Source organism: Boleophthalmus pectinirostris, unplaced genomic scaffold, assembly GCF_026225935.1.
Source record: "Boleophthalmus pectinirostris isolate CB_2022bp ecotype Guang Dong unplaced genomic scaffold, ASM2622593v1 HiC_scaffold_1, whole genome shotgun sequence".
NCBI classification, from domain to species: domain Eukaryota; kingdom Metazoa; phylum Chordata; class Actinopteri; order Gobiiformes; family Gobiidae; genus Boleophthalmus; species Boleophthalmus pectinirostris.
Window position 1 is genome coordinate 15429575 of NW_026570970.1, and position 27923 is coordinate 15457497.

At 40.7% G+C, this 27923-nt stretch overlaps 1 protein-coding gene across 1 annotated transcript; it reads left to right on the forward strand.

The window, feature by feature from the left end:
- On the forward strand, nucleotides 1–27923 carry dlx1a (distal-less homeobox 1a). The gene is made up of 5 exons (XM_055150355.1): nucleotides 1–25; nucleotides 24201–24405; nucleotides 25244–25824; nucleotides 26056–26255; nucleotides 26757–27923. The coding sequence occupies exons 3-5, from the start codon at nucleotides 25527–25529 to the stop codon at nucleotides 27006–27008; spliced, it is 750 nt and encodes a 249-aa protein (XP_055006330.1). The 5' UTR covers nucleotides 1–25; nucleotides 24201–24405; nucleotides 25244–25526; the 3' UTR covers nucleotides 27009–27923.

Consider the following 27923-nt stretch of genomic DNA (forward strand, 5'->3'; position numbering starts at 1 on the left):
AATGGAAGTGCCTCTCTCTTCTTTGGTGAGTTGTGTTACATGTATTCATTTTATACTAATTATAATAAGTACAGTCTAAGGATGAACTTGAAATAAACTACCTTTCTGAAAGCTTTATCTTCTTCATCTGACACACTTGACTGTGATTGGTTAAATCCACTTGTCACTCATGAAGGGCAATACCGATTCTGACCAATAGGAGGAGTCAGTGGTTGCATTAAATAGAGAACCATAGACTTATTGTTCCATATATGAAAGATGAAACAATATATTTTTGGGGTCAATATTTGTACATTTCCATTGCACTACTGGGACAGTTTTCTGTTATTTTTTGGCTTCTTTATAGGATTTAAGCCGAAAAAGGTTGAGTTAATAGCTTCTATGACTCATTACAGCTGCAAAATAAGAACATAAGTGATTCATTCTGCTGTTTGTTTATTGCAACTCATGATTTTTAACAATGTTGTAGAATAGTTTTTGTGGTTTAAATCTACTCTTGGGTTATTGTATCAGTATCATAAATTAGTTTCAGTGTTATCCTTTATTGTTTATATTTACTTCAGGTATACAGTATATCACCCTTCAAAATTTGTTAGTGTGACAGGGCTAGCTGGAACAATATATTTTGGGGCTTAATATTTATTGTGGGTAGTTTTTTTCTTTGCAATAGTGCTGAGATCTTTGCCATTTTTATGTAATATGATAAGATTTGACCCGTAGAGAGTAGAATAAATAACTTTTATGGCAAATTATCAGTTATTTATGCCATTTATTGGTTGCAGCTCATGCTTTTAATGATACTGTCTATTTAAAATGTGTTTACTGGGATTATCCTGTTTTGTGACCATGGCATAAGGTAGTTTAAATATTATTGTTAATCGTAATATTTCTGTGTAGCGATATATCGTGCTTAAAAATGTGTTATTGTGACAGGTCTACCAAAATAGCAGATTGTATTAGGGGTTTGATCACAATTGAATTTTATAGTCACATTTCCCAACCCTACTTTGGGATTTTTACAAAGTTAGAAGACAGATGAAATGTATTCACTAAGGAATACAAAGACACAACAATGCAGCTTCTCACAAAATCTAACTTTTAGAGCAGAGACTTCATGTCTTGGTGTTGTTTATAGATCTGAAATTTACATACAGTACAATATATTACTGAAGTAAATATATACAGACAATAATTAATAATATTGAAACAAATTTATGCCACTGACACAATAACACTAAAGCAGATTTAAACCACAAAAACTGTTCAATATAGTTAAAAAGCCAAAAGTTACAATAAATAAACAGCGGAAAGCAGAACGCCTGTAATGAGTCATAAACAACCAAAAACTTCTTGTACAAAGAAAATGTACACACGATCAACACTGACCCCAAGTCCAGCCTTTATATATTGAACCATAATTCGATATAGTATTTATCGTGACAAGCTGGGTTGTATATTTTCTCTCAGTCTCCTCACACTTTGCCCTACTTTATGCATGCTTCCTTCCTCTTCTGCCTTGAAAATTGCTTGTAAAATATTATTTGTCTGGAGGGCGCACAGACAGGTAACATTATCCTTTTCACCAAGCATGATTTGCCTAATAAATGTGGACAGCGTGGCTATGAAAAACTCTACAGAGGTGTGATTTTGTTCTTGTGCTGATGACGAATCAGTAGCAAGTGGCAGCAGAATTATACAAATCCATACGGTGACTGTTTTTCTTTCACAAACACAGTAATTGATATGTTGTGAAGGGGTGTGCAACCTGCTAGAAGAAACGCTGGGCAAACCTGAGCTGTGTACAAGAGTGATATTGCATTACACATGTGTCAGTCAGAGCGTAGCGCCAAAACACTCCCAGGACCCAGCGTGCTCTGAAGATCTCTTAGTTTTCCGCAGCTGAACCAGGATCCCAAAGTAAATAGGAATTCTACACACAGACACACTTTGACATTTGCCAGATGCTCGCTGCTAATTAGGGCCAAGTATTCCCCTTTTGAGTGGAGAGTGTGAGAACCCACCAGAGCACCGCTGGACGACCCACAAGACCCCACTGTGTTTGTTCAGTGAGCACATGCATGGAGCAGGTTCTGTGTAGTGCTAATTCACTAGATTGTCATATATCTTAGGACTGATTTGAAGTGTAGCGTTGTTTACTAACTAGCTATTTGATCCCCAGTGTTGTGTCTTTGGGCAAGACACTTTACTCACCAAACCCACGAGAGTGTTATTGTTGTTTTTATTATATGGTATACTACTATATTATATACAAACATTCATACAATACAGACAAAAATACAGCTTTTATTTTCACTTTACACAAGATTGGGCCAGTGTAAGTAAAGTTAGACCTGAGCACATGCATGGAGCAAGTTCTGTGTAGTGCTGATTCATCAGTTTGTTATATACAGTATGTTAGAACAGATGTCAAGTGTAATGTTGTTTATTAACTAGCCCCACTAATGTTGTGTCTTTGGGCAAGACACTTCACACACCAAGCCTAAGGAAATGTTATTGTTGTATTTAGTATATGGTATATTACTGTATGTACAAAAACTCTTACGATACAGGAACCTGGGGAATTTCCAGTGTTGCAACAGGCAGTTCCAGAACAGCAGGGAAATATAATATATGTGGATATATGTAATCAAGATAAGTAAAAATGGATTTACACCACTGAAGTAATCTACATATAAAAGTAATGGGTAGTCTTTACTTAAATTAATTTTAATAACATTTAATTTTATAATTTGTGATTTTAATAAAAGTTAGTATAAGCTTTGAAACACAGTGAGGTAGCTAGTGTGATACTGAGCATATATGTTCTGTTACGTTGCTTATGTATTATGTATTATGCCTATTTGCGTAATACATGCACAAGACTGCTCCAGTGGAAGTAAAGTTAGACATGAGCACATGCATGGAGCAGGTCTAGTGATGCTGATGCATAAATTGAGCTTCCAAGTTTGGTTTATGTAGATACTTTTTACTGCCAGTTTTAATTCACTGTGTCTTTTATCTTTGTTAGATTTATTTTACTTTGAAAAATAATGACTTTCACACATTAGCTTTGAAGGTGAAGTGTTTTGCTGTGTGACTGTGTGCCCTTTATATTTTCACTCAGCACAAGACTGCAGGTCCACTGTAAGCAAGGTTAGGCCTATTACAATTGTCATGTTATGTCATACACGTTATTGTCCTTTCTTCTATATACTGTAGGTCCTTGAAGTATCTCCACTGTAGGCTGATAGACAGGTTGTTCTAGGTGTGAAGAGATTAAATCCATGGCCATTTGTGATGCTTGGGCAGATATTGCTTTGTGCTGGTCTCTGTCATTTAAGACACTTTTGTCTCTGCTGTGGCTGCTTCTGTGTGGGTGAGCCACAGTCAAACGCAGGTGCTGAGAGGCAAAATGCTTTCACCTCGTTGTGATTTTTCCCACAGTGAGCTGTTTACCATCAGCACATTATCCTTCCCAGGTATGAGATCCATCATTTATCATCTAGCCTCCGCAGTCCTTTTCAAATCTACTGATCCCACCACCTCCAAGGGTCCAAATATAACATGTGGAGTATGAGAAGAAGTGTCCCCCTATGCTAACCCCTCCTCCCCCCACACTCAGGCCTGGTCAGGGGGCGCAGGAAGTGAAAGCAGCCCTTGGAGAATGCACCACCCACAGCCGCAGTGCTCTCCCAGGCTGCCCAGGCTCAGTCTGGCTCCTGTCCAGGCTGTAGCGCTGTGATGGGGAGGGTCACACTTTGGTCTGACCCGGACCTGTATGTTGGATGTTGTTGTTATTAGTGGTGCATGTCCCCGGGCGGCTTGCCGAGCTCTGGACAGGCTCTGGACCTGTGGAGCAGCTGTGTGGGTGAGGCCCCCTGCACCTCCTCTGTCCCCTGGGAGCACCGCTGCACCGGCCCCAGCCACCGCTAACTGTTCTCAGGCAGGCAGCATGTGGGGCGGGGGGGGGGCAACTGCACTGGACGGCCGTGTCATACTAGCTTCCTGTACTACAACATGCAAAAGCCTCACATGAATTACCACCGCTACCTGTGAAGTGCTCTGCAGGAGGGCTGTACTAAAAATATCAATACAGTAATATATAATGACTGACTTTTTCACAATATGCATATCAATTTAGGGTAAAAAATATTAATTCTTTATACTTGCAGATTATAGTTGCAGTTGTACACTTCATGACTGGATTAAAGCTTATCTAGACCTTTGAATTTCACTGTATTTTATTATTCATGTAAAACACATCCCTTTTTAGTAAACCTTTAAAACACTTTTTATCAATATGCGCGTACTGACATAAATATTGTATCCTGGGACCTATATTGGGATTTGTAATATATTATGAGGTTCTTGGCAATACCCAGTCCTATAGTCAGAAAGTGGATTTTTGTTGTAATAGACTCTATTATTTAGTATTACAGACATCACTACAAATGTGCTTTGGCAAATGTTGACTGACAATGTAAAGATGGTCAAAGGAACAATTAACTATAACCCTTCATTTTGGCATATGCTCAGCTCATGTCACAGTGTGTCAGGCCTCTGGACACTTTAATCAGTTTCATTGTAGTAGGTTCCTCTTGTGAGAAACCCTTGAGTTTTTCTGTGAAGACTTTATAAGTAACTCAGTGATTGGCTGCTTTGTGGATGACTAACATCCTCAGAAGGGCAAAGGGTATTAAAAAGCCTACCTTGCCTTTCGACCAACTTAATTCTGCCTATTCTTGGCGGGTCTGGAGGGGGCCTTCTAACTGTGCAAATAGCTGTGGAAATTGCGTGTGGCCTTTGCCTGTCTGTGTAATTGCGAGCCTCTTGCAGTATTTTGCTTGGCAGTGGGAGAGGTTAACCCCTGCGGCTGGGGCCTGGAGCTCTCCATCTGACTGGCACAGGGCTCCTCAAAGAGCCACTTGTTCAGCCTGGGCAGCTCATCCACACTGATCCTCTCCTGGATCACTCGGAGCTGGAGCTCTGGATTAGCAGGGCCCAGGCTGAAGTATCCAAGCCTGGGCAGACGCTGTGGCTCCTGGAGACACCTGCACCTGGCCCTCCTCATGGAGAGTTGGCTGGCTGGAACAATACTGACAGATCACACTAGTGAATGAAAACAGTAACTCAAGCCAATGATTGTGTTACTGTCTGTGTGGAACAAAACATTCTATTTGATCCACATATGAGTTCATTTCAATTAGTTATAGCAAAAGAAAGATTTGCCAACTGAAGACAAGCCACAAAACGTCTTTATTTTTAATAGTTTTGCTATAACACAATTGCATTTTTATTTTGCTATGGATCAGATCTGGACAGATTTCAATAATTTGTATTAAGGGGACCAGGGAACAAGAGCGTGTTTAAACGAAAATGATGATGATGATGTGTGGTTGTAAGAGTTATTTTATAATAGATGGTTTAGTAGTAAAATGTACACACAACTTTGCACTAAACTAACCCTGGTTTAGACTCCCTAGCGGCAGGTTAAGCAGTGTCTGAGCAGAACAGATGAGGGTGAGCTGACTGCATGATGGATGGTGTTACTGTATGAAATGGTGTGTACAGATGCAGTCTCTCAGCCGCAGCAGTGACGGTAGAAAAGACAACATAAGCACTTTGCTCCTGGCATTCCCACATTGTTCAGAGGAGCTCTGGTTCCCCAGTCTGACTCTGTACTCCTTTAGACAAAAGTGCACACTGCCACACAAAGGCTCTTTATGTAACGCTGTCAAGCATTGATTTATTTCATATTTTTGACAGACAACATAAAAGTCTTGCTTGCCATGTCAAAGCTGGGCTACAGAGACTGCACTGCCTCTGCCACTATCACTCAATACTTGTGCAGAAATCGTTCTTGGACATTGTGCTGTTGGCAGTGAGTAACAAAACATTGAGAAAGCCAACCGCTAATGTACGTTTTTGGACCAAACTCTTGGCCATAAAACTGTGAGTCAGTTTCTGTATTTATGATAGATTTGAGCCCTGAGTGATTTGTAACAGCATTTGGACTGAGGACTGATATGCAAAACTAGAAATTCAGTCAAAATTCTTAGTAAGATTATCCAACTCAATACAATGGTCCTCCTTCATCCATGTTTGTATCTGGTCTCCCCTGTGCCTATGTTTCTCTTCAGGCTTATTTGTGTGTGAAGCTGAAACCATATTTCATAACTGGCAGCCTAAACAAAGATTGAAAAAATAATCAAGATGCAGAACTAGTTTGAGTAGAGTGAAGTTTGTGTTGTTCACCATACTGTAGCCAACTCCACAGGTTAAAGGGCCCACATTACTCTGTTTCCTTATCTATGTTATCGAAAGCATACATGGAGATTTGTTTCACTCACACATTTTCATTTCACACACAAACCCTGCAGATTTAGCCTGAGCTCTTCTCTCAAACAGAAAACGCTCTGTTCCTCCTTGTGATGTCATGTTGTAATACAGGAAGTGCACTAGAATCATTTGGATAATTTCAGTCCTGGAATTTCCAAACGGGAGCTGTTAATTTGAAAACTACTGCTTCGTGACATCACAAGGTGGGACACAGCATTTTGAGCTGAGACGGACTAATAATAAAGAATTACTCAAATGTGCGAATGAAACAAAACACAACTCCAGGTATGTTTTTGATGACGTAACAGAATTACAACATGGCTAATCGCTCAAAAGAGTCCATTTTGTGTAATATAGGACCTTTAAGGCGATCTGTTTCTGCAAACAGGTCCTGATTAGTCTCTTGGAGCTGTGTCCAGTCCTGTGTTTGACCCTGTTTGATGGACCATGGTCTCGTGCGACCCCAGACTCTTACCTGATTTAGTATCAACATGCCACAAGTGAACGTCCACAGTAAATGTTAGTTCTGAAGAAGTGGCTTAGTTGGAGCAGCTCATTAGTGTAAAGAATAACAGCAATAAAAGAACATGTAATCAGCCGCAGACAACAAACCCAAATAGGAGGCTAATTCTATAAGGCATTCGTTTGTCAACTGAGTAAAGTAGGACTGTCCTCTATTACACAACATTGACTCTTGTGAGCTTTAAATCATGCTTTAATGTTGTTACCTCCGCAAAAACATACCTGGAGTTGTGTTTTGTTTCATTCACACATGTTTGAGTAATCCTTTATTATTAGTCTGTCTATATCTCCAAAGCTGAAAATGCTCTGTTCCACCTTGTGATGTCATGTAGCTATAGTTTTTATATAAACAGCTACTGTTTATCTTTTGCTCCTAGAGATTGTCAGTTCTATAGCTGAAATTATCCAAATGATTGTAGTTAAAGTGTATGGACTTTAAAGGGACGGTCCGGACGTTTGGACATAGGGCCTTATTTCCTAGTGAGCCAGAGTGTTGGTGACGTGTGGAGACACTTTTTTAAATATTCCATCCAGTCCTTGTATTTGCAGAGGTCACTGGTGCTAGGCTAGTGCATGTCAGTGGTCATAGTTATCCTGCCACTAAAAACAGTCTTAATCACTCCACAAAACACCCAAAGCAAATCTGTTATGACGCCAGGCTGTCTTTGTGAATGTCTGTGTCAATAGAATAATTTTGAAGTAAAACCAACCTTGTATTTGAAGGATATATGTCTGAGCAGTAGCAATGAGTTGTACTTCCTGATTAAAAGCTTGGCAGCGGTGGACTGATATCACCTAGCACCTGTCTTACCGGCAAAGTAAAATTCTGCTGCTGCTGCTGCTGAGAAAATAGTCCCTCAACATCCAACGATTCATGCAATGCAAGGTTAGTTTTATTTCAAACATTATTCTATCAACACAGACATTCACATCGATAGTCTGGAGTAATAATAGATTTGCTTCAGGTGTTTTGTGGAGTGGGTAAGACTGTTTTTAGTGGCAGGATAACTATGGCCATTGACATGCACTAGCCTAGCACCAGCAACCTCTGCAAATACAAGGACTGGATGGAATATTTTGGCTCACTAGGAAATGAGGTCTTATGTCCTAAATTCCGGATTGTTCCTTTAAAGGTAATATATTAGGCAACAATAGTGACTCTTGTGAGCTTTAAGTCATGCTATAATGTTGTTACCTCCTCACAAATAGACCTGGAGTTGTGTTTTGTGTCATTCACACATGTCTGAGTAATCCTGCATTATTAGTGTGTCCACATCTGTCATGTAGCTGTAGTTTTCAAAGTGTATTGACTTTAAAAACACAGTGGAGCAATTCCTGTATTCCCACATGACATCACAAGGAGTATTTTTTGTTTGAGAGAAGAACTCATTACCATTTCAATATGCTGGGTTTGAGTGAATGAAACAAAACACAACTCTGAGTATGTTTTTGATGAGGAAACAACATTATAACATAGATCAGAAAATAGAATATGGGCCCTTTAAAAATAAATGAATCAATTTCATTTTAATTAAACTCTCAAGAAAAATCAGAAATTGACCAAGAGTTTAGTACCGCTTGGAAGACTCTATGTAACTCAAGTCACTGCAGGTTATCAGTAGAGCACTTGAGTAGACTTAAAGGTGCATTGTGTAACTTTTTTGGTGGAGGGTCCATCAGATGCTTTTCTCCATGCTTTGTCTGGAATGTTTCTCAGTATGGCATTAAATCTTTCTATCTTCATGGACACCGAACCAGACCAAGTTACAAGTCAGATCTGTGGAGAGGCGAACCCCGCTCAGTCACAATGCCTGTTTTTCTAGGTATTTCTGAGTTATAAAAAACACCTGTAATGGAATAAATGAGGTAGAGCTGTTTAATGTCATACTGTGGAACATTCCAAGCAGAGCAGTGACACGTAATGCGCCTTTAACATTTATCTTAAGAGTAAACGATGACTTTGAGAAGGCCTGTGTTTTTGGTTTTTAATTTTTTTTCCTCCCAGTTCACCAAATATCTGCTCTTCTCAAAGCCCAAGGACGTGCGCCTGTCGTCTTGAGTGCCGTCTTGGTCACTCTTAATGGATCAAGACCCGATCACTTACTCCTTGGGCGACTTTTATCATGGTCTTATTTAAATTCCCTGTTCACCTGTGGCCACTTGAGCGTAGACGGTAAATGAACAGATGACGAGGAGAACTGTCCCACAAAGAAGTGCATTAACCGCTGCTTTGTGTGCGGGCGATCGAGCTAAACGCGGCACAATGCGAGGAGCGGCGGCGGCGGGCATGTGGGTGCGGGCGGGCCTGTTGAGAACACTAAGCTCTGTATTTGCACTGCTCTTACTGCGGATAACAGGCTCTTGAGCGCGGCGGAGGAGAGGGGCTCCCTGCAGCTGCCCTCTCCGCCGCTGATTAGTGTGGTGATGAGCGCATGAGGGCCAGGGAGCGCCCGCCAAGGGTTAAGCACGGGAGACCTGCTCTGTGTCCAGGATGTGAGTGCTGCTGTGTGCTACGCTGCAGGGGCCCGGGCTACACTCTGGGATCTGATTGGCCCCGCAGCGTCTGGACCCCCTCCTCCTCTCAGGGTCGCTCTCTGTATGTCCCTCTCTCTATCACTCTCTCTCTCCCTCACTCTTTCTCTTCCTTTCTCTATCTCTCCCTCCCTCGCTCAGTCACTCTCTCCCTCGCTCTGTCTCTCACTCTCTTCCTCGCTCTGTCTCTCCTTCTCTCACACTCACTCTGTCACTTACTCTCTTCGTTGCTCAATTTCTCTCTCTCTTTCTCCATCTCTCCCTTACTCTATCTCCCTCTCTTACTCACTGTCTCCCTCACTCTATCTCTACCTCTCTTCATCACTCTCACTCTCTCACTTCCTCTGTCACTCTGTCCCTCGTTCTATCGCTTCTTTTCTCATTCCTCCTCTTCCTCTCTTCCTCCCTCTCTCGCTCTCTCACTTCCTCTGTCTCTCTATCCCTCACTCTATCGCTCCCTTTCTCACTCTTCCCCCTCTCTCCCACCCCCTCTTCCTCTCTTTCGCTCTCTCTCTCTCTCCTTCTCTCACTTCCTCTGTTACCCTGTCCCTCGCTCTGTCACTCCCTTTCTTACCCCCTCTCTCCCCCTCTCCCCCTCTCTCTCACTTCCTCTGTTACTCTGTCCCACGCTCTATCACTGCCTTTCTTACTCTCCTCCCTCTCTCTCTCTCTCTCTCTCTCTCCATATCTTTCTCTCTCCCTCTCTGTCTCTCTCTCTCTCTCTCTCTCTCTCTCATATCTTTCTCTCTCCCTTTCTGTCTCTCTCTCTCTGTCCCTCTCTCCCTCTGCACTTCCTCCTGCTGATGATCTGTGCTGTGGAGCTGACTCTTGGTCTCCAGCTGCTGTCCACACTTGGGCCACAGGCTCATTTAACCACACTGAGGCTGCAGGAGAGAGAGAGAGAGAGAGAGAGAGAAAGAGAGAGAGAGCACTTTCTCACACTGCCCGCAGAGACTGGGCTTTTTTTCACAAACATAAAAATAAATACGTTTTCTCTAAAGGAAAACTTTGGGTTGTAATAAAATGTGTCTTCTTCATTTTACAGAACACATGCATTTGAACCTTTTTGAAAAGACTTATAAAGCTGCACGATGTGCGTACATGGCTGACTAACTCTGTGTATTGTAAACAATGTTTTTCATTCTCTGTTTGTGATTAACATCGAGACAAAATAGTTTAGCATCAACATCACGTCTGCAGGAACATGGTGGATGTGTTAATGTGTGAATGTATAAATGTAACACAAATATGTAACTCTGCCCTTCTGCATTTTCAAGATAATGTTGACTACAGAGACTAAGAGCTCAGTGGAGGAGGTTTTTCTTTTGTTGTTTTTTCAGGGAATGAAAGTCAGAATTTCTGATCTGATCCCTTATCGGTTACAGTCACGCACCCTCCAGATTTAAGTTGTTTTATAGACTGTGGGTTACAGGCAGCATGTTATCCTGTTTTTATACTGAGATTATTTATTTAGTTAGCAGTTTGTGTTCAATCATTATTTTATTAAAACTATCGTGTCCCTGCTGTAGCCGCTCAGAGGAGGTGGGGGCTGCTCGGCCCACATGCCTTTGTGCTGAGACACTCCAGATCTGCAGACCAGGTCAGGCGGGCGGCCGCCTCTTCACTGGGATTAGTTCATCAGAGTTAAACAGACAGCAGTGTGGAGCTCCACGCAGGTGTTTCCTCTGAGTCTGACCACAGCACAGACAAGCCCAATCAAAGCCCACCCATCCCCCAGTGTTCTGCTTCTAATATGACCCATGGGCCAGTCACACTTTGAGATTCAAATGTCTGACTCATTTGAGAGTTTGGATTCTGAGATATTGAATGAACTGATAAAACCATGTCACAAACATTGTCAAAAGAGGCTGTGAAGACATCTATTGACTCAGTGTTGTTTGTCAGAAAAACATCGACCAGACCACAGACTGTGGACAAAAGTGCAGTTTGAAGACAGCCAACATTAGAATAAATGTTGGCTCCATTTTTGGCCACAGATATTGGGGTGGAGAGTATCTACACTAATTGACACATTACATTCTTCTATTTCTGCTAATGACATACTACCCCAGTATTAAGAGAGATACGCTAAAGATAAGATCAACTTTACTGTTCCTCAAGGGGAAATTTCCCCTGGGCACATGCAGTACAACTGCATGCATACACTACACACACGCACTAGCACGCAAGAAAACAGAAAAGATTCTAATACATTGTAAAGAAATACAGCATTATTTAAACATGTGAGCTGGTCTCAGACAATAAATAGTGATCACTGGATACACTATTGACAAATGCCATAAATTTCTGTCAATGTTTACTAAAAATGTAATTATTGTTATTTTTGAAAATTGTTGCCTGATGAATTGTTGGAAGCAAAGTCAACTGATTTGGATCGTGGAGCACTAAAAAACACGATATTCTTTTTAATTGTGTCCATCACTCATTGGTGCACACAGACCCCTATGTCTAAAGTTCCTGCAGAGCCTGATCCTTGGCCTCATGCCAGCAGCTGTCTGTCTGTCTGCCCTGCTCACTGTGCCAGGGCAGTAGAGCCAATCTGCCCTGATGATGTGAGGAGTCTGTGGGTCTGGAGCGGGCCGTCCTGGGGCGTACAATTGGACCTGGAGGGGTGAGACGTCGCTCCACTGTCCCCCGCCACTCCCCTCCTCCCCTGCGCTGTTAAATAGGAGGCATTGTGACTCCAGATCTGCTCTCATCCCCATGTTCTTTCCCTTTCCTTTCCCTGTACATAATGAAACCAGACTATGTGACGACAGGCATTGTGGACCACAGAGAAATTAAAGATGGCGGTCTGATGGAGAGGCAGCAGTGGTCTCTCTGGGACCACTCATCCCCGTCACGTTAAATGTGTGTGTGGGCTGTACGTGTTATTATTTATTCAATTTGTGCATTGCAAACATCCAGCCAGGTGGGAACGATTCATTAAATCAAATGTCTGCCCACAGCTATAGACTTCAATTACAGCATTAGGCCTGTAATCTCATGCGTTTGAGCTAGAATGATATACCACCATATTAATTCTCTGTGCTTTAACTCACCTGTGTTATTTGGATTCACAGTTCAGGCTATACTTAATACTGCTTTACATCTGAGAGTGTTTTGTATGTTAATGCGTGTCTTTAAAACCTGTTGTTTGTTCACAGAAAGTGAGGTGAAATAATGGAGTAATCGAATTCCTGTGGTGAAGGTAAACCGAGCCTCAGTAGTTATGTTGTGTACAAGTTAATTTACTAGTTACTTTTTGTTAGCTTAAATACAGACACAGACACTGTAGAGAATCAGTAAAACAATGATTTATTTTTCCGAAACATATTTATTCTCAAGTGTTGCAAAATTCAAAGTATTTTAAGGCTGTATTCTCCCGCGATCAAGATTATTTGGAGTTCTTATAATGACATACAGGAATTTTATGATGTAGCCTTTAATTATCAGATGCTTAATCAATAATTCCTCATCTTGTTTTGTGTTTTGACAGGAGCTGTATAGATATTTAGCTCCGCATTTAGGAATAAGCAGACCTTTTTCAAGCTATGTGCAAGATTCTCCTTTGGGGGCCCTTAATTCTGTTTCATTAGGTATCCGTGTATTTGTTACGCAAACATTAGCACTCTTATTAGCGTTATATTATTATTATATACCCTAAAATCCTCGCAAAATTGTCTGTTATCTTTGTAAATATTGAAAGGAAAGGGACTTTGGACATGCCTCTGCACAACCGTGAATAAGGGACACACTTGACACTTATCAAGATACTGAAAAAAATAATTTGTTTGGATGGGTACAAAATACCATCATGGAACAGTGAACAAATCCTGTTTAGATTAAGATCTTCAGAAAATGATATAGTTTTACTTCCATCTGCCACAAATTCCCCCTTCAATCTTTTCTTTATAGCGAACAATGTTGTCACCATACACCTGACAGCTCCTGTATTTAATATCTTGTTACGTTTTTATCTGGGAATTCCCCTGCTTGTGCAATTTAGGAATCAAAGAGGACTTCAGTGTTCTGTGGCAGATGACTTTTGTGAATTATCATTTAACTAAATGCCTCACAAGATAACAACACCACTTACAGAGCGCAACAAGTCCACAGAAATAGATACGGCGCTTTCTTCGGTTCAAAAACATGATAGCCACGGAATAGGAATTACAGAGACAGGTTGTGAATTGGATTGGTGTTACGTTCAAGAGTGGAAAACTGTTACCAAGACCATGATGGTGTATTTTTAAGTAAGTGCTTGGCTACATGTGCTGCTGATCTTGCTGGAAAGTCAAAATGACCCAAGCGATAGGATCTTACAGCAATTAAAAAGAGATTAACTCAAATTGTAGCTAATTCTGTGCTGTCTGCTATTTTTCCTTGTTTATTTTGAGAACAGCTTCGCGGAAACTCCCACATTTTAATTATATCAGATGCTTGATTTTGATTTTTTTTCTCCACAGTTTTTCCCCCCAAAAACCACTGGCGATGTTATCAGCAGTGATGTCAATGCAGGCTTGTATTCTACTGCAAATAATTTGGAGAGGTCAAGCTTTGATCTAGCCATACTTGGACTAAAAGTAGCAGCAGGAAAAGCAGTACATTGAGAATGAGGAATGTATCAGGGGCTATGCTGTTTACTTGTAGCACACTGGGCAGCTGGTTAGGGCCCCCGCTCTCCTCCCCTCTCTTCCTTTGGCTTTTCAATTCTAGCTGGACCCCAGGCTCTGATGCACGCTGGTGGTGGCTGGAATATTGTGCACCGGTTGAGGGGGGGATCAATGCGGGCCCTAAGTGAAATGTCAACTGCGGCCCCTGTGATGTGTCAGGCTGTGAGGGAGTTGTAATGGCTATCGATCCACTGCGCACTTAATGCAGAGCTGCCCGGGCCCAGCAGAAGCCAGCTGCAGCCGAGGGGATATATGTATGAGATGAGCTAAAACGGAGAACAAGAAAAAGACGCCCTCCTCCCTGTCCCTTTTTCTGGCTAGATTGATCTTCCTTTTCCTGCTGATTCGAACTGGGGGCTGTCATTATCTTACTCTGTCATTAGGGGCTCCATCGACAGCCAAGGCTCGTCTGTGTCACTCTATTGAGACAGCAACACTTTTCTCCATGCAGCGTTCCCTACATTTATTAAAATCCCTGACAGCCTTGTCTGGGCCGCTCTCCGGAGATGGGCGCCGGGCAGCAGTGCAGTGCAGTAATTGTCAGACGGGGTCGTGAGTGTGCGCTTGGTTTGTAATAGGGGTGAGGTGCAGCGCAGGTCAGACTGGTTTATAATGGGGGCCACAGCAGCACTGAGGCGGCCACAAGAGGCTCACACAGTCACAGTGCAGGGGCTAATGTAGGATTCATGAGCGGAGCACACAGAGGTTCAGAATCACTTCTACACAGAAGTTTGTAAAGGAGTCAAAAGTTGAGAAGCACACTTCTGTCACTGAAGTTCAGTCTTAAAACAGAACTATGGTGGAGACTGCACTCGGACAGAGGGCCTCATGAACTGATATGATATGATTTATCAAAATAATAATAATAATAATAATAATAATAATAATAATAATATAATTATTATAATAATAATAATAATTGGAAAGATGTATTGCATCACCTGACAGGTTTACTTTGGAAAATGACTACCTCTATGTCTGTATAAAGTACTACTGTTCCTCAGCTCTATTTCATGAAGAGGATTCTTTTCACCAAAACAACAAAAAACATAAGTATGATACATAATGTATGAAATATCACAATCCCTTTTCAAATACCTACTGGATTTGTATAAACATGAAGGACTGTTTTTGAAATTATCTTTGAGACTTCTGTTACATGGTGTGAAATGGTTAAAGGGTATCATTATGTTGCTTTCTTTTTACATTTGATGTAATAATGTAGAATAAAGCATTTGATTTATGTAGCACTTTTTAGACACTTCTTTACATTGCATTATTTATTCACTCCACATGGTGGTAAGATACTACTGACGCCACAGCTGCCCTGGGACAGACTGATGACACAGAGCTGCCAACCTATGCCATCTGCCTCTTCGACCACCACACTTGTACATAACATTCAGACCTGGAGATGTACGGAAAGTGTCTTGCTTTTTTAAGCAAGACACAACAGCCCAGCATATCGTCTAAAATCAGGCGCTGAGAAGCATGTATGGTTGATTCCATAGTTTCATATTGAAAAAAAGATTGTTGCAATTTCCACCTAATATAAACGCAGAGAAGGAGCTTCCAATCTCCTTTCATTCACACACATCATTCAGCACCACATTAGACAGGGCAGGTGAAGTGTCTTACCCAGGATACAGTATTCTGTACGGTCAGAGTGAGATTAGACTGTCAATCCGCAGGTTTATGGGCAAGCTCTCTAACCACTGAGCCACCGTTGCAGTAATCTGGCATTGTATTGTTCATGGCGTTTACACCTGAAGTCGTGATTTGATGCATTGTTGAAACTGATAAAAATAAAAATTCTTTGTGTTGGCACCGTGCTTATATAATCTCCCTAGACAAATGGGTTTTCTATAACCGGAAACCCACGATGTTATTCACATTTTAATGGAAAATATATTGCATAACAGACGCTGGGCCTGGGGAAGGTGAAAGGTCATCCGAGTCACTTGCATTACCAACATATTTTTATTTATTTTTGTTTCTTTGCAGACATGAGACAAAACAAAATATAATACAATAAAAAATACAGTACAAATTGCAGGACAACAAATGACACACATATGGCACAGAAACAAACACACATAAAAAATTTAATTCAAAAAAATTTTGCAAATTGATGTGTTCAATTTTCCAGGAAATGCTGACTTGAGCAATCATGTAAAAGCAGACCTGTCACGATAAATACTGCATTGATTTATCGTTCAATACATGACAGATGGAACAATTATTTTTGGGGATCAGTAATTGTTGTAGGGACTTTTTTTTTGCACTAGTGGGAACATTTTTGGTTATTTTTCTGTATTACACGAGATTTGAGCTGTAGAAGGTTGAATTATGAACTTCTATGACTCATTATAGATACATTTAAGTTCTTTTTTTTTTTTTTACAATATTGTCCATTTTGAGAACTTATTTGGGGCTAATTCTGTTTTATAGTTTGGTTTCAATATTATTGTTTATCCTTTATATTTACTTCAGCTAACCACTTCAAAATGTGTTATCAAGACAGGCCTATGTAAAAACTGCTTTTTGATAAACCTGATATAGACTTAGACTCATTGAAACTGCTAAATACAATAGGGATTTTATTGGGGTAAGTGTAACTCAGGGGACTTACTATTTCTTTTCCATAACCATAATCTTACAATTGAACACACATATGGGCTGTGAAGTTTTATTATACCACAGTTCTATAGGGTGGCAAAGCAACACAAAGCAAGGTCATTTGTAAAGCACAATACATGCGCAAAGTAATTCAAAGTGCTTTACAGAATAAGAAAGACATTAAAATCACAATGCAAATGAATGAAAACATAAATAATTATCATAAAATTAATATTAAGAGAGAAGAGTGCAGAATAAAAACATAGCTCATATACACGTACTAAGCAAAGTCTGGTTTTGAGCTTTGGTGCACTTCTGCTCTTCTAACATGATCAAGCATCAGATTAGACTTAGACAAACTTTACTGATCCACTTGTCACACAGTAGCTCACTCATCACAATACATTATAATAACAAAGAGGAAGGAATATAAATGGTAATAATAAATTCTTACATTCTAAACAGAGCAGGTTCCTTCATGTTTTTCCACCATCATACAACATTTGACACACCGCATAAGCAAATACAATTGAATGTCTCTTGTATTGTTTCTATTTTACTGCAGAGATGTATTACAAATTAGAATGTACACTGCTCTGTAACATTCGGATATGACAAGACCCAAATGTATCTGTTTTGATATATAACAAACAAAAACAACAAAAATTCTTGCTTCTTTTTATGTTTCTGTTTTAAATTTTGAAAAAAAAAAAAAGCCATTTTGGCCATTTACACATAAAATGACTTATTTTTGTATGAAAACATTACATGATGAAAAATTTATAATGCATTTTTTTTTCTTATATTATGTAAGTAAACTGCAATAGAAGTTGATAGATACCTCTGAGTTTTTCCTATTCACCTGTAGTGTCTCCACTTAATTCTTGGTCACTGATGTACAACTTTGCAATGATTTATTATTGCACTGTATAAAATGATGTGTGGGTGTGCAAAAGTATCAAAATGTCAATATGTCGTATCATTTAATGTGATGATACAGTATCGATATCGGGGGCTGCTGTATAGATCTATCACCAAGAGTATTTTCTGGTGTATTTTACAAAATTATTTTGTCACAGCTGTGCAGTTTTGTTACTTGTTTAGAGGAAGGAAACTTGTTTATGCAACACATTTGACATATTCACTGTTTTGATGATTAAAATGTGTTTCTTATTAACTTTGCGCAAGAAGTGGTTTAACAAAGACTTTTAGTATCACAGCCATGATTTAGCCATTATTTTTTATTGAACCGTAACAAATCGATTTGTAATGTATATTATATCGAATCAAAAGTGCACTGTATCGAGAGACATATCGTGGCCAGTGTATCGAGGTATGTATCATATCGGCAATTTCTTAATGATACCCAGCCCTAATATTTATACCAGTAACCAAAATGTAAAGAACAAGCCTGGAATTGTATCAAAAATAATGACTCATGTCAAATCTACTCTGGACGAGCTTAAAAGTGAAAAAAAAAGTGGAAAACGCAATCTAAATAACACGTTTAATACAAGTATATGATCTATTCTTTATAACTTACTCAATGGCCATAGTGAAGCCTGCCTCGTATTTAACATGCTCCGGTGTTAAAACTCGCTAGCATCAACTGTCATTTGTAAAAATAAAAACATCACTCTAGTGCCAGAGTGGAGAGGCCCATTTGGCTCCATGCCAAAGTGGACGGGTATGAATGTCTTTAAACGTAAAACAACAAATGGTGCAAATGGAAAAGGTTGCTCAGCGCCATCCTCTAAATCCCAAATTTCTGATCATATGATTATTGTTTTGTTGTATTGTGCTCGGAGGCTATTACTGTAGGGACTTGACAACTTGAAAACATTTCTGGATGCTGTCAGGAAGTGCACAGTGGGGTGCTCTGAATTGAGATTGCCGGTTTGAAGCTGAGCGTTTGTCACACAAAAGACTGTATAGGGATAGTGGTGGTGGCACCGAGCTGCTGCAGGGAACAATCAGGTGGTGCCCAGGGTCCGTAGGGGTCCTGGGGGGGTCCAGGGGGGTCCAGGGGGGGTCCGGAGAGGTGCGTGGCCTCCCTACACTCACTGCCAAGTCTTATGGGGTGTTTGTCTGAGGGAAAGTCATCATTTGAGGCTGATACAAGTGTTTGAACTGCATGGCTGTAATCCTAGTCTGGCCGGAGAGGGGAGATTTGGACGAAGATTGCAGGGCACGGAGAGGTCAAAGGTCAGATGAAAGGGTTGTCCCAAAATAGGAGCAATTTGGAGTTCAAACTATCACAATTACCTATATTAGATTAATGCAACGTTTCAGGAAGCTCACCATCAGTGTTAGAAGTGGATAGTTTTCTGTTGCACTGTGGAAAACTATACACTGTGTTTTTGTTGTACTTTAAGTTGAATATTGACTTGAATTTCTGTGTAGGCCGTATAATACTCCCAACACTACCAGCCACAGCAAGAATATTATGAACTTGTCTAAATGCAGTAGCCTATAGCCCACTGTAAATGCCAGAAATTGTAAAGAAATGCTACACAACACACTCAAGAAAAGATAGAAGGTCTGATCTCTCGTTCACTTTGAAATTCTGGTTGTGTTTGTACTGATGGAAGATTACTTTTATAGCGTTACATAACAGATCTGACATTCCCTTGAAACGCCCTATAGTCCTGATGGTATATGGACCATTATCTGTCTCACAATCTGACCTCGTCTCCATAGGCCTCTACATGTTGCTATATCGAAAATTCTGTTTCCATGTTACAGTTTTTCTTGGATACCGTATACTAAAAAGGTAGATGTTTAGAGTGGTGGTTCCTGGCATCTATAAAACCATTATCTGTGTCATAGTCTTATGTAAAATAATCTGACCTTGTCTCTATATGTTGCTAAATCTAAAATTTTGTGTCCATTTAGTGATTCTTCTTGAACCCCATGTACTAAAAAGGTAAATTTTTACTGTTCTGGTTTTTGGAAACTAAATACAATCTAAAATCTAAATGTTATTCAGATACAGGGTTAGTTTGGATAATTTTGTAGCTATACCGCTGTCATTACGCATGCCCAGATTAAACATGTTTTTGTCTCACTCTACCGCAAAGAAAGCCTGATTCTCTCCATGAAGACAATGGTGGTTAATTACATTGTATTACTGTATGTTAAAAGCTTTCTTGATAGCACCACTCTTTTTCCACAATATGCCATTTCTGTGCGTCCTGGCAGTCAGACAGAGCCCGAGAGTGCGCTCCGGAGATGTTTAATCTAACACACACTGGGAACAGGGACATGAAATGCATATCTCTATCTCGTCTGTCTCCCTGAAGATGAAATTTAAATTTTAATGCATTTTCGTTCGCCCAGGAGAGGCTGATAGACACCGGGATGTCATATTTACCGTATGAAGACCCGTGGTTTAATGCACTCTACAATACTGCCATCTCCAAGTTCTGCGGGAACAAAACACGCTCTACAACATAAAGGAGAGAGCCGAGGAGAAAATTATTCCACGAGCTTTCTATCAAGCTTTCTGCATTCATGGCAAAGTCTAAAGGCCATGTCAGTCCTCCTGCGTCTGAGAGAGGTAATTATCCTTTTCCTGTCACAGAACAACAAATGATAGCCAAAGATGGGGGTGCGTTTTCAGGGCGCACATTCGTTAATAAGGAGCCTTCATTTTGTAGCAGCTGCGGAGCTACTTTTATCATGTTTTTTCCAATGGTCATTTGTTATATGTTTTTTTTCCACTCACAGACACACAAGGTAGAGCTGTTTGTTTATGTATGCCCACTCCTGAGGGTGTATTTACGTGCCCTGCATTAACATAGCTATTTATAGTCCTACACTTTCTTACAGTCATCTTTTTTCTGTTGTGACCATTTGGCAGATTATATATTGTCCAAGTAATTTCCCTTTCAGCATCTGTGTTTTTTACCTTGCACAGAAAGCAGTGAATGGAGGGAAAATTATCACAATTACTCATATAATTGAGCAGTCTTTGTAGCAAGTGCGGCTTCAGTAGCCCCTTTTTCCATCAGCCAAAATGGTTTCATTATATGGGTTTTTCATATTCCCTGACACGGGGCTGTGCTGAGGGCCTGGCGCGTGGATGAGATGCAGGATGAACACAGCGAATCATTAAGGCCACAGTAGGAATAATTATCCCAGCTATGGAAAGAGCATCTACAGCCTCTTTTCTCCCTCGGTACAAATGCAATGTCCACGGCTTTTAGTCACAAAGAACTTTGTTACAAATGGAGCTTCCACCTTCTACTTATACAAAGACGAGAGGGGGAGAGCAAGACTTGTATCAACATGACAATTTTCCATCATTAAGACTAATGACAGGCGCAGGCTGTGGGATCAAGGGGAGCACAAAAAGGAGCGCGCATTCAGGTGTTGGCTGAGTGCTGACCTCCTTCCTGTCTTTGTGCGAGATTTAACTCTTAACAAAAACTAAAAAGGGGGTTTCAGACTAAAGGCGCAGTGGCAGCTGAACGTCAAGCAGGCCGCCTCTCGTAGCAAATGACTTAATTGGCGAATTTGCATTTCCCATTTACAGACAGATTAATGCAACACATATAAAGATGTTTAATCAATCATTGTTTTATGTTGATCAAATAACCCCAGAGCCAGTGCGCTGTTCCGTGCGGCTGACCACATTTTTCCTAACAGGTGGATACTTCAGCATGCAGCGCGGTGACACTAGTTTCTTTTACAGTTTAGTTGAATTAAGTAAAAGCCATATTTTCCAAAGTCCTTTCTGCCCAGCCTTCACTCAGGTAATTGGTCATTTTGCAGCCAATTTCAGGCAGGTTGGATGCTGGCCGCTGTGCCGTGACCCCTGCTGCTGCTGTAATGGCCGCCAGTGCGCCAGGGGCTTTTCCACCGCGCGACCCCACCGAGCTTTCTGAGAAGAGAGCGCCTCTGAACATCCCACAGGTAAAAGGAGTTGGAAAAATAACTTCTCGGCTTTGAAATGACCCGTGTCCAGGCTTATTACATTGGTGTTAATCATGGTTTACTCTTGTTCAGACGCACGAGGACTGTCTCTAAAAGGGCCAATGGTCTACTGCTTTGGACCTTAGATAAGAGTGTTAAAAGCACACACAATGAAAGCAGTGAAATTTCTATTTTAAATCTTTATTACACACATGGCAATAACATGAACATGCAACAAGACCATTAAAAGATCCAAATGCACGTTCCTCTTCTTAATCCTCTGCCACCTAAAAGAAAACAAAAGGATGATTAGTCACCAAAATTCTGTTGTTAAATGTTAGATCAATATGTTACACTGTGTAATTATAGCTTACTGCTCTGTACCCATGTTTTTTTCGTTATCCTCTTCCCAGAAAGTTGACATAACCTCAACAGATGTGAAAATAGCCTATAAAGCAATTTAACTTATCATCTAGTCAAAACTGATAAAGCTAAAAAATAAAGAAATGTGTGTTCAAACGAGGTAATAATAAGACGCATGACCAGACTTGCACAAAAAAAACGAGAGATACGAAACATAAATCAAATAATAATGAAAGCATTTATGCCTATGGTTTCATGTATATCAAAATATAATTTGTCTTAAATTAATTATACATTCAAATCATTTTGAATAACCTAAACATGCTTGAGGTGGTTGTTAATTTACAATACAAATACGAATAGCCTATGTTTCTAAAAACAATCGAATCTTAACATAATTTTTTCTCTTGACCCCTACTATAATAATACAGCCAATTAACCAATGGGACAATGCAGCCGGGGCTCCATTGTGCGTTTTCTTGCACCTTACTAAACAAAATCAATCCGCGTTTTGACGCCACATTGCACATGGAAATAGGCTCAGGCTAATTGTGGTGCATCTACTTTGCGCTCAATGACGCTACAAATTACAGGACGCACAACACAACACAGGAACAAAACAAAAGGCAATTTCATTTTATTTTTGAGCTGCATATAGTGATGACTTTGTCGATTAGATGATTTTATGGCAATAAAATCCATGATGCAAAATGAGAGAGGTAAAAGTAGACTATATTTTGGGGGTTGGTTTGCGCGTCACTGTGCGTCATGCAGGTGAGTGGACAAAGATAGATTCAAAGGGTAGGTTTCAATATTTCAGAAATAGAACAGTTTTTTTCTTTTCTTTTTCTTTTTTTTTTCTTTTTTTTTTTTTTTTTTTTTTTGTAGATTTTGACCACTCTACCTTTTTTGACCACCCTCTACCTGTTGCGGAGAGACAATCCCGGCTGCTGTACTTCATTTCTTCATGAAATTAATACTGACGGACTAAAAGTTATCAGAAACACACTAATAATAATAATACTTCATGTTATCACTGTAATTATTTGCCTGTTATTTTATTTCTTGACAATATTTGGTATTATAGCCTAGTGTGCATATATGTTATCGGGTTCATTAAGTAATGGGTGGGCTTTTCTCATACTTTATAATGATAAACGTTGATCAGATCATATTTGTTCCATGCGCTAACTTGTCTATATTTGAGTGCGTATAATGACAGGGATTCAAGTGACACAAATTAATGAAATGTTTTACGCGCGCATTATTGACATGTTTCACGTGTTGCTTGATATAATCTGTGTTACTTTGAGGTTTCTATCAGCGGCCTCTCAAATGAAGCCCCCTCCTCCAATGCCTCCGCGCCTCTCCACCTCTGCGCTAACCCTCAGGTGAAGAGCAGCAGGTGTTAAAACACCCTCAGCCACAGAGCTACTCTGTTCTAATGAGCACTGTCTCCGCGCGCCCCCATGCGCGTGCACACGTGCGTGTGTGCTTGGACTTTTATTTTTAGTGCCTAGGCCGAGTTAGAGCCCTGCTGTGGCAGGACGTGAAGCATTGGTCACGTGACAAACAAGTGGTCACGCGCCTGGTCCCGTCTTAATAATGACTTTGGAAAGTGTGCGTAATGTTATTCCAAGTGTCATAGGCCTAAATTCATAACATATTTAATTATTCAAATTTAAATCGCAATTGCCTTGAAAATAAATATATATATTCTCGATATTTCTGTATTGGCTTTATTTTACATTAGTGCGCACATTCTGCCACTGTTTCCTTAATGGTTTTGCTCGCAGTCTCGTTTCAGTTTGCAGATCCTATAATCGTGGGAAAATAATGACAGTTATCAGTCGCACCCACCAAGTACCCATAAAAATCTGTCCTCTGTTCTGGAAGATGATAATTATTGGTTGTACTACCATTATCATTGTCGTTGTTGATAGAGGAAATCTTGAAGCATTTTTTCCAAAGTAATTCCAGAGAAATCACTTCAAATTGGCCTATTTCGGGGGGACAAGGGGACCAGCTTGCTTTATAGCCTAATATTTCACAGAAATCTTTGAATCCAGGCATGAGCTGCCGCCTGGCACACTTTGGCACACGCGTCGTGATGTCAGCGGCTGCATTTTGATAACGCGTTTTGCAACTTGCTAGTTGTGTTTTGAGTTCAATTATGTAATTAGGCTGATAATGACAGTGAGGGAATTTAACTGGCTTTAATTTGTTATTCAGGTGGAGATAGGAGACTGTGGATAGAGAGCGCGGCTGTGTCTCTGCTCTGTGCTCAGACCGAACGCTTTGGTGGTCAGGATGAAGCTCGGGAGAATGAGAAGCTGCCGCGGCTGTGCGCCTCGCTCCAGGCGCATCCTGCGGAGTCTCTGTGACCCCGGAAGGCGAGGACTTGTCTACTTCTTTTCCATCACATGATGCCTGCTCTGTAAGTGTGCACACATCGCTTCTGTCTCTTATTGTAAGCTCCCACTGCTATGCGCTTTGGATGGCTTCAGTTGAACCAAATATTCATTAGTTATGAGGAAGTTTTGCGTTTGGCCATTCCCCCATTTTTCTGGGCGCACAGTTCCGCAAAACTGGTTTCAGTCCATAACCTATATTTTTAAAACAGTATTTTGTCGCTAGCTGCATGATTTTGTAGAGTAATTTTCATGTGTGCATGCCTTAACCAGATTTTTTTTCCCCCAACAGAAATTAAATCGGCCTACTTGTCTTTTTATTTTGATATTATTTTATGGGCATTTTTGTAGTGATCAATCAAAGTTAAATCCACGACTCTCTGACGTATTACGTTGCAGGCTATTATTTATATTATTTTTTTCACTGGTCATAATTTCCTGTATGATTAATTCTTTCACATTTTGACTTTCTTCTTTAGACCCGTTTCTCTCCATTTTGCCACTGCCCCATTGCTGCCAGGTGTACCTGAAACCCCAGGCCACATTAAGTGTTAAATACATGTATAATTACGCAGCTACTTATGAAAATGAAACCCCAGTCTTATGCTAATAGTCTACACCTTTATTAAGACCTTTAATCAAAAATCTTTAATCAAAGAGTGCAGCAGCAGTAGAGATGCTTTAGAGGGGCTATGAATTGTATGTAAATCCTACTATGATTGTAAATAAATAAGTGAATAATAATAATAATAATAATAATAATAATAATAATAATAATAATAATAATAATAATAATAATAATAATAAATGCGTGGTCGTGTCACACATATATGTGAGGTTTTTGGTTTTTCTTGACTTTCTCAGCTCCTTCGGACCCAGCCCCAGCGTCGCCAATCCGCTTCCCTCTTGGAGAGAGTGGACCAATCAGCGAGCGTCTTTGATGAATATTCATGAGTCCGAGATTCAAACCTTTGAGCGACTTTGTCTAGGTCCACAGCATCATACCTAGGACTTTTCACGGGCACAAACTACATTTTCTTATGAATGGAACGAGAAAAAATCTGTTCGCCTTAAATTGGGACCCGTCCTTCACTGAGATCATAGAGGCAAAACAACAAAAGCGAGACGAGGGGAACCGCCAGAAGAGATGACAATGACTACAATTCCTGAAAGTCTTAATAGCCCTGCCTCAGGAAAAACCGTTTTCATGGAGTTTGGACCCCCGAGTCAACAAATGTCTCCGTCCTCCATGTCTCACGGACACTATCCCATGCACTGTTTACATTCTGCAGGTCACACTCAGCACGACAGCTACAGCCCTGCCTCGTCTTTCCCTAGGTCGTTGGGCTATCCCTACGGCAGTCATCCCACCAGTCCGTACCTGGGCTCCGTGCAGACGTACCAAAACAGCTCTGCGCTCTCACAGACACGGCTAGAAGACACAGGTAAGCTGCACCTTAAGTGCTTCACTTCAGTTGTCCTAACTGCTGCTCGGAAACCACGAGCCAGATGTTGAGGTTGGTAATTATTTATTGCGTAACGCTATAAACAATGTATGCAATTAAGGGTAATTATACCTAATGTACAGCCTGTAAAAGTTACGCGGGGCTCTTCATTCCAGCGCAGCTCTCACAGTGTAACTGACTCCTTGCTTCTTTTACTTTGTTCTCCGTCAGTGCCAGAAGCGGAGAAAAACACTGTGGTGGAAGGTGGAGAAGTGCGCTTCAACGGAAAAGGCAAAAAAATTAGGAAACCAAGGACTATCTATTCGAGTTTACAACTGCAGGCTCTGAACAGGAGGTTTCAGCAGACCCAGTACCTAGCGTTACCGGAGAGAGCGGAGCTGGCGGCGTCTCTGGGGCTCACGCAAACGCAGGCAAGTCATCGCTGTGCATGCCGTCACTCTGTATGCTCCTATCTTTACATTAGTAAAACACACAACACTCAAATAAAATACAGAGTATCCTCTATAAATATAACTGTATAGAATTCATTCAAATTGTAATTAGACAAATAGACAAATATTCTTCGCGACGTATTTTTAATTATTTTTGCGTGCGTAGCCGAACTGATGGATATACGCCATGGAGCAACTGTATCAAAAACTAATTAATTGTTGCCTTAATAAAATATAATGACTCGATCCTGATATTGTTTGGAGTTGAATAACACAGTAACCCATTGTTTCATATTTGTAGCTGTTTGTTTATTTATTTTCACCACCGTTTTTATGTTCTTTTCCATGAACCTCATATTATAAGAACATGGCATCAGCTGTCATCTCTCTAAATACTGACTGAACTGTTGGTTCTCCCATCATTATAATGCATATTCTCTGCTTATTCTCATCACGTCTTTATTTATTATTTACGCGCAGGTGAAAATTTGGTTCCAAAATAAACGATCCAAGTTTAAGAAGCTGATGAAGCAGGGGGGAGGCACCATCGATACCAATGCTTTGTCCAGTGGCCGTGGACTCTCCACGGGCTCCCCGTCCGTACCTCCGGTGTGGAGCTCTCCCACAACAGTTAAGACGTCAGCGGGGTCCACCGGCTCCTACATCCCCAGCTACACTTCTTGGTACCCGACCACACACCAAGAGTCTATGCAACAGTCGCAGCTCATGTGAGCAAACGGCGAGCTTGGACTCGGACTCTATCGCGGCACGTGCACCAGGACGTGGCGCACGGTCAGGCCACGCACAAACCGAACCCGGAGCACTGAGCCTGAGCCGAGGCTCCAGAGGCGGGGGCTAAAGACTGAAGGCGAGGAGCCTGAGGGCGACAGGGCCGTGACGATGCGCGGAAGTCGCACAAGCGGATCTTTTGGCTGCTGTTTATCATTGTGTCAGTTTAGATTTATTTTTATCACACGTGAGAGATTTTCTATTGAGCTGCAGTTTGGGCCCACGGAGCCGCAGCTAAACTAATTTAGACCAAAGGTGTTCCTTTGATAAATATGTTTGACCACAGCAGTAGTTTCAGCAATGCCTCAAGGTGCTGTATGTTGTTACTCTGTGTTTGTTATTTAAGTTAAATTATTCCGATGAATTTTGTTTCTTTTGAAGTCGGTCTGTGTTCAGTCTGTGTTCCAGAGACAACACTGTTCTAGCTGCACTTAAGTAAAGCTTTCTATGCCGTGCCCCGGTGTTATGTGAAATGTAGAAGGCCTGACGAGACGTGCTGCTTTGAAAAACACGTGGATGTGATGAGCAGTTCTTCTGTCACTGTATTTTGTACATATTTCACATTTGTTTTGTGCTGTACTCAATACGCTGTGAAACAAGGTCTTTTGGCTTTCTGTATCTGTCGAGATGTGTTTAGTCAACATAGAAAATATTTAGTTTTGTATTGATCACTTTAATTTATTTATGTTTATGTACATAATGTTCACATTTTCAGAAGCAGTAAAAGTCTGATTTAAATTATGCCATAAACGTTTGACTGAAGCCTCCTCTCTCGGTGTTATCGTAGCACACCTTTGATTTATGACTGTTCAGAGCTGAGCACATGGCTACTCACTGCTCACAGATGTTGTGCAACCT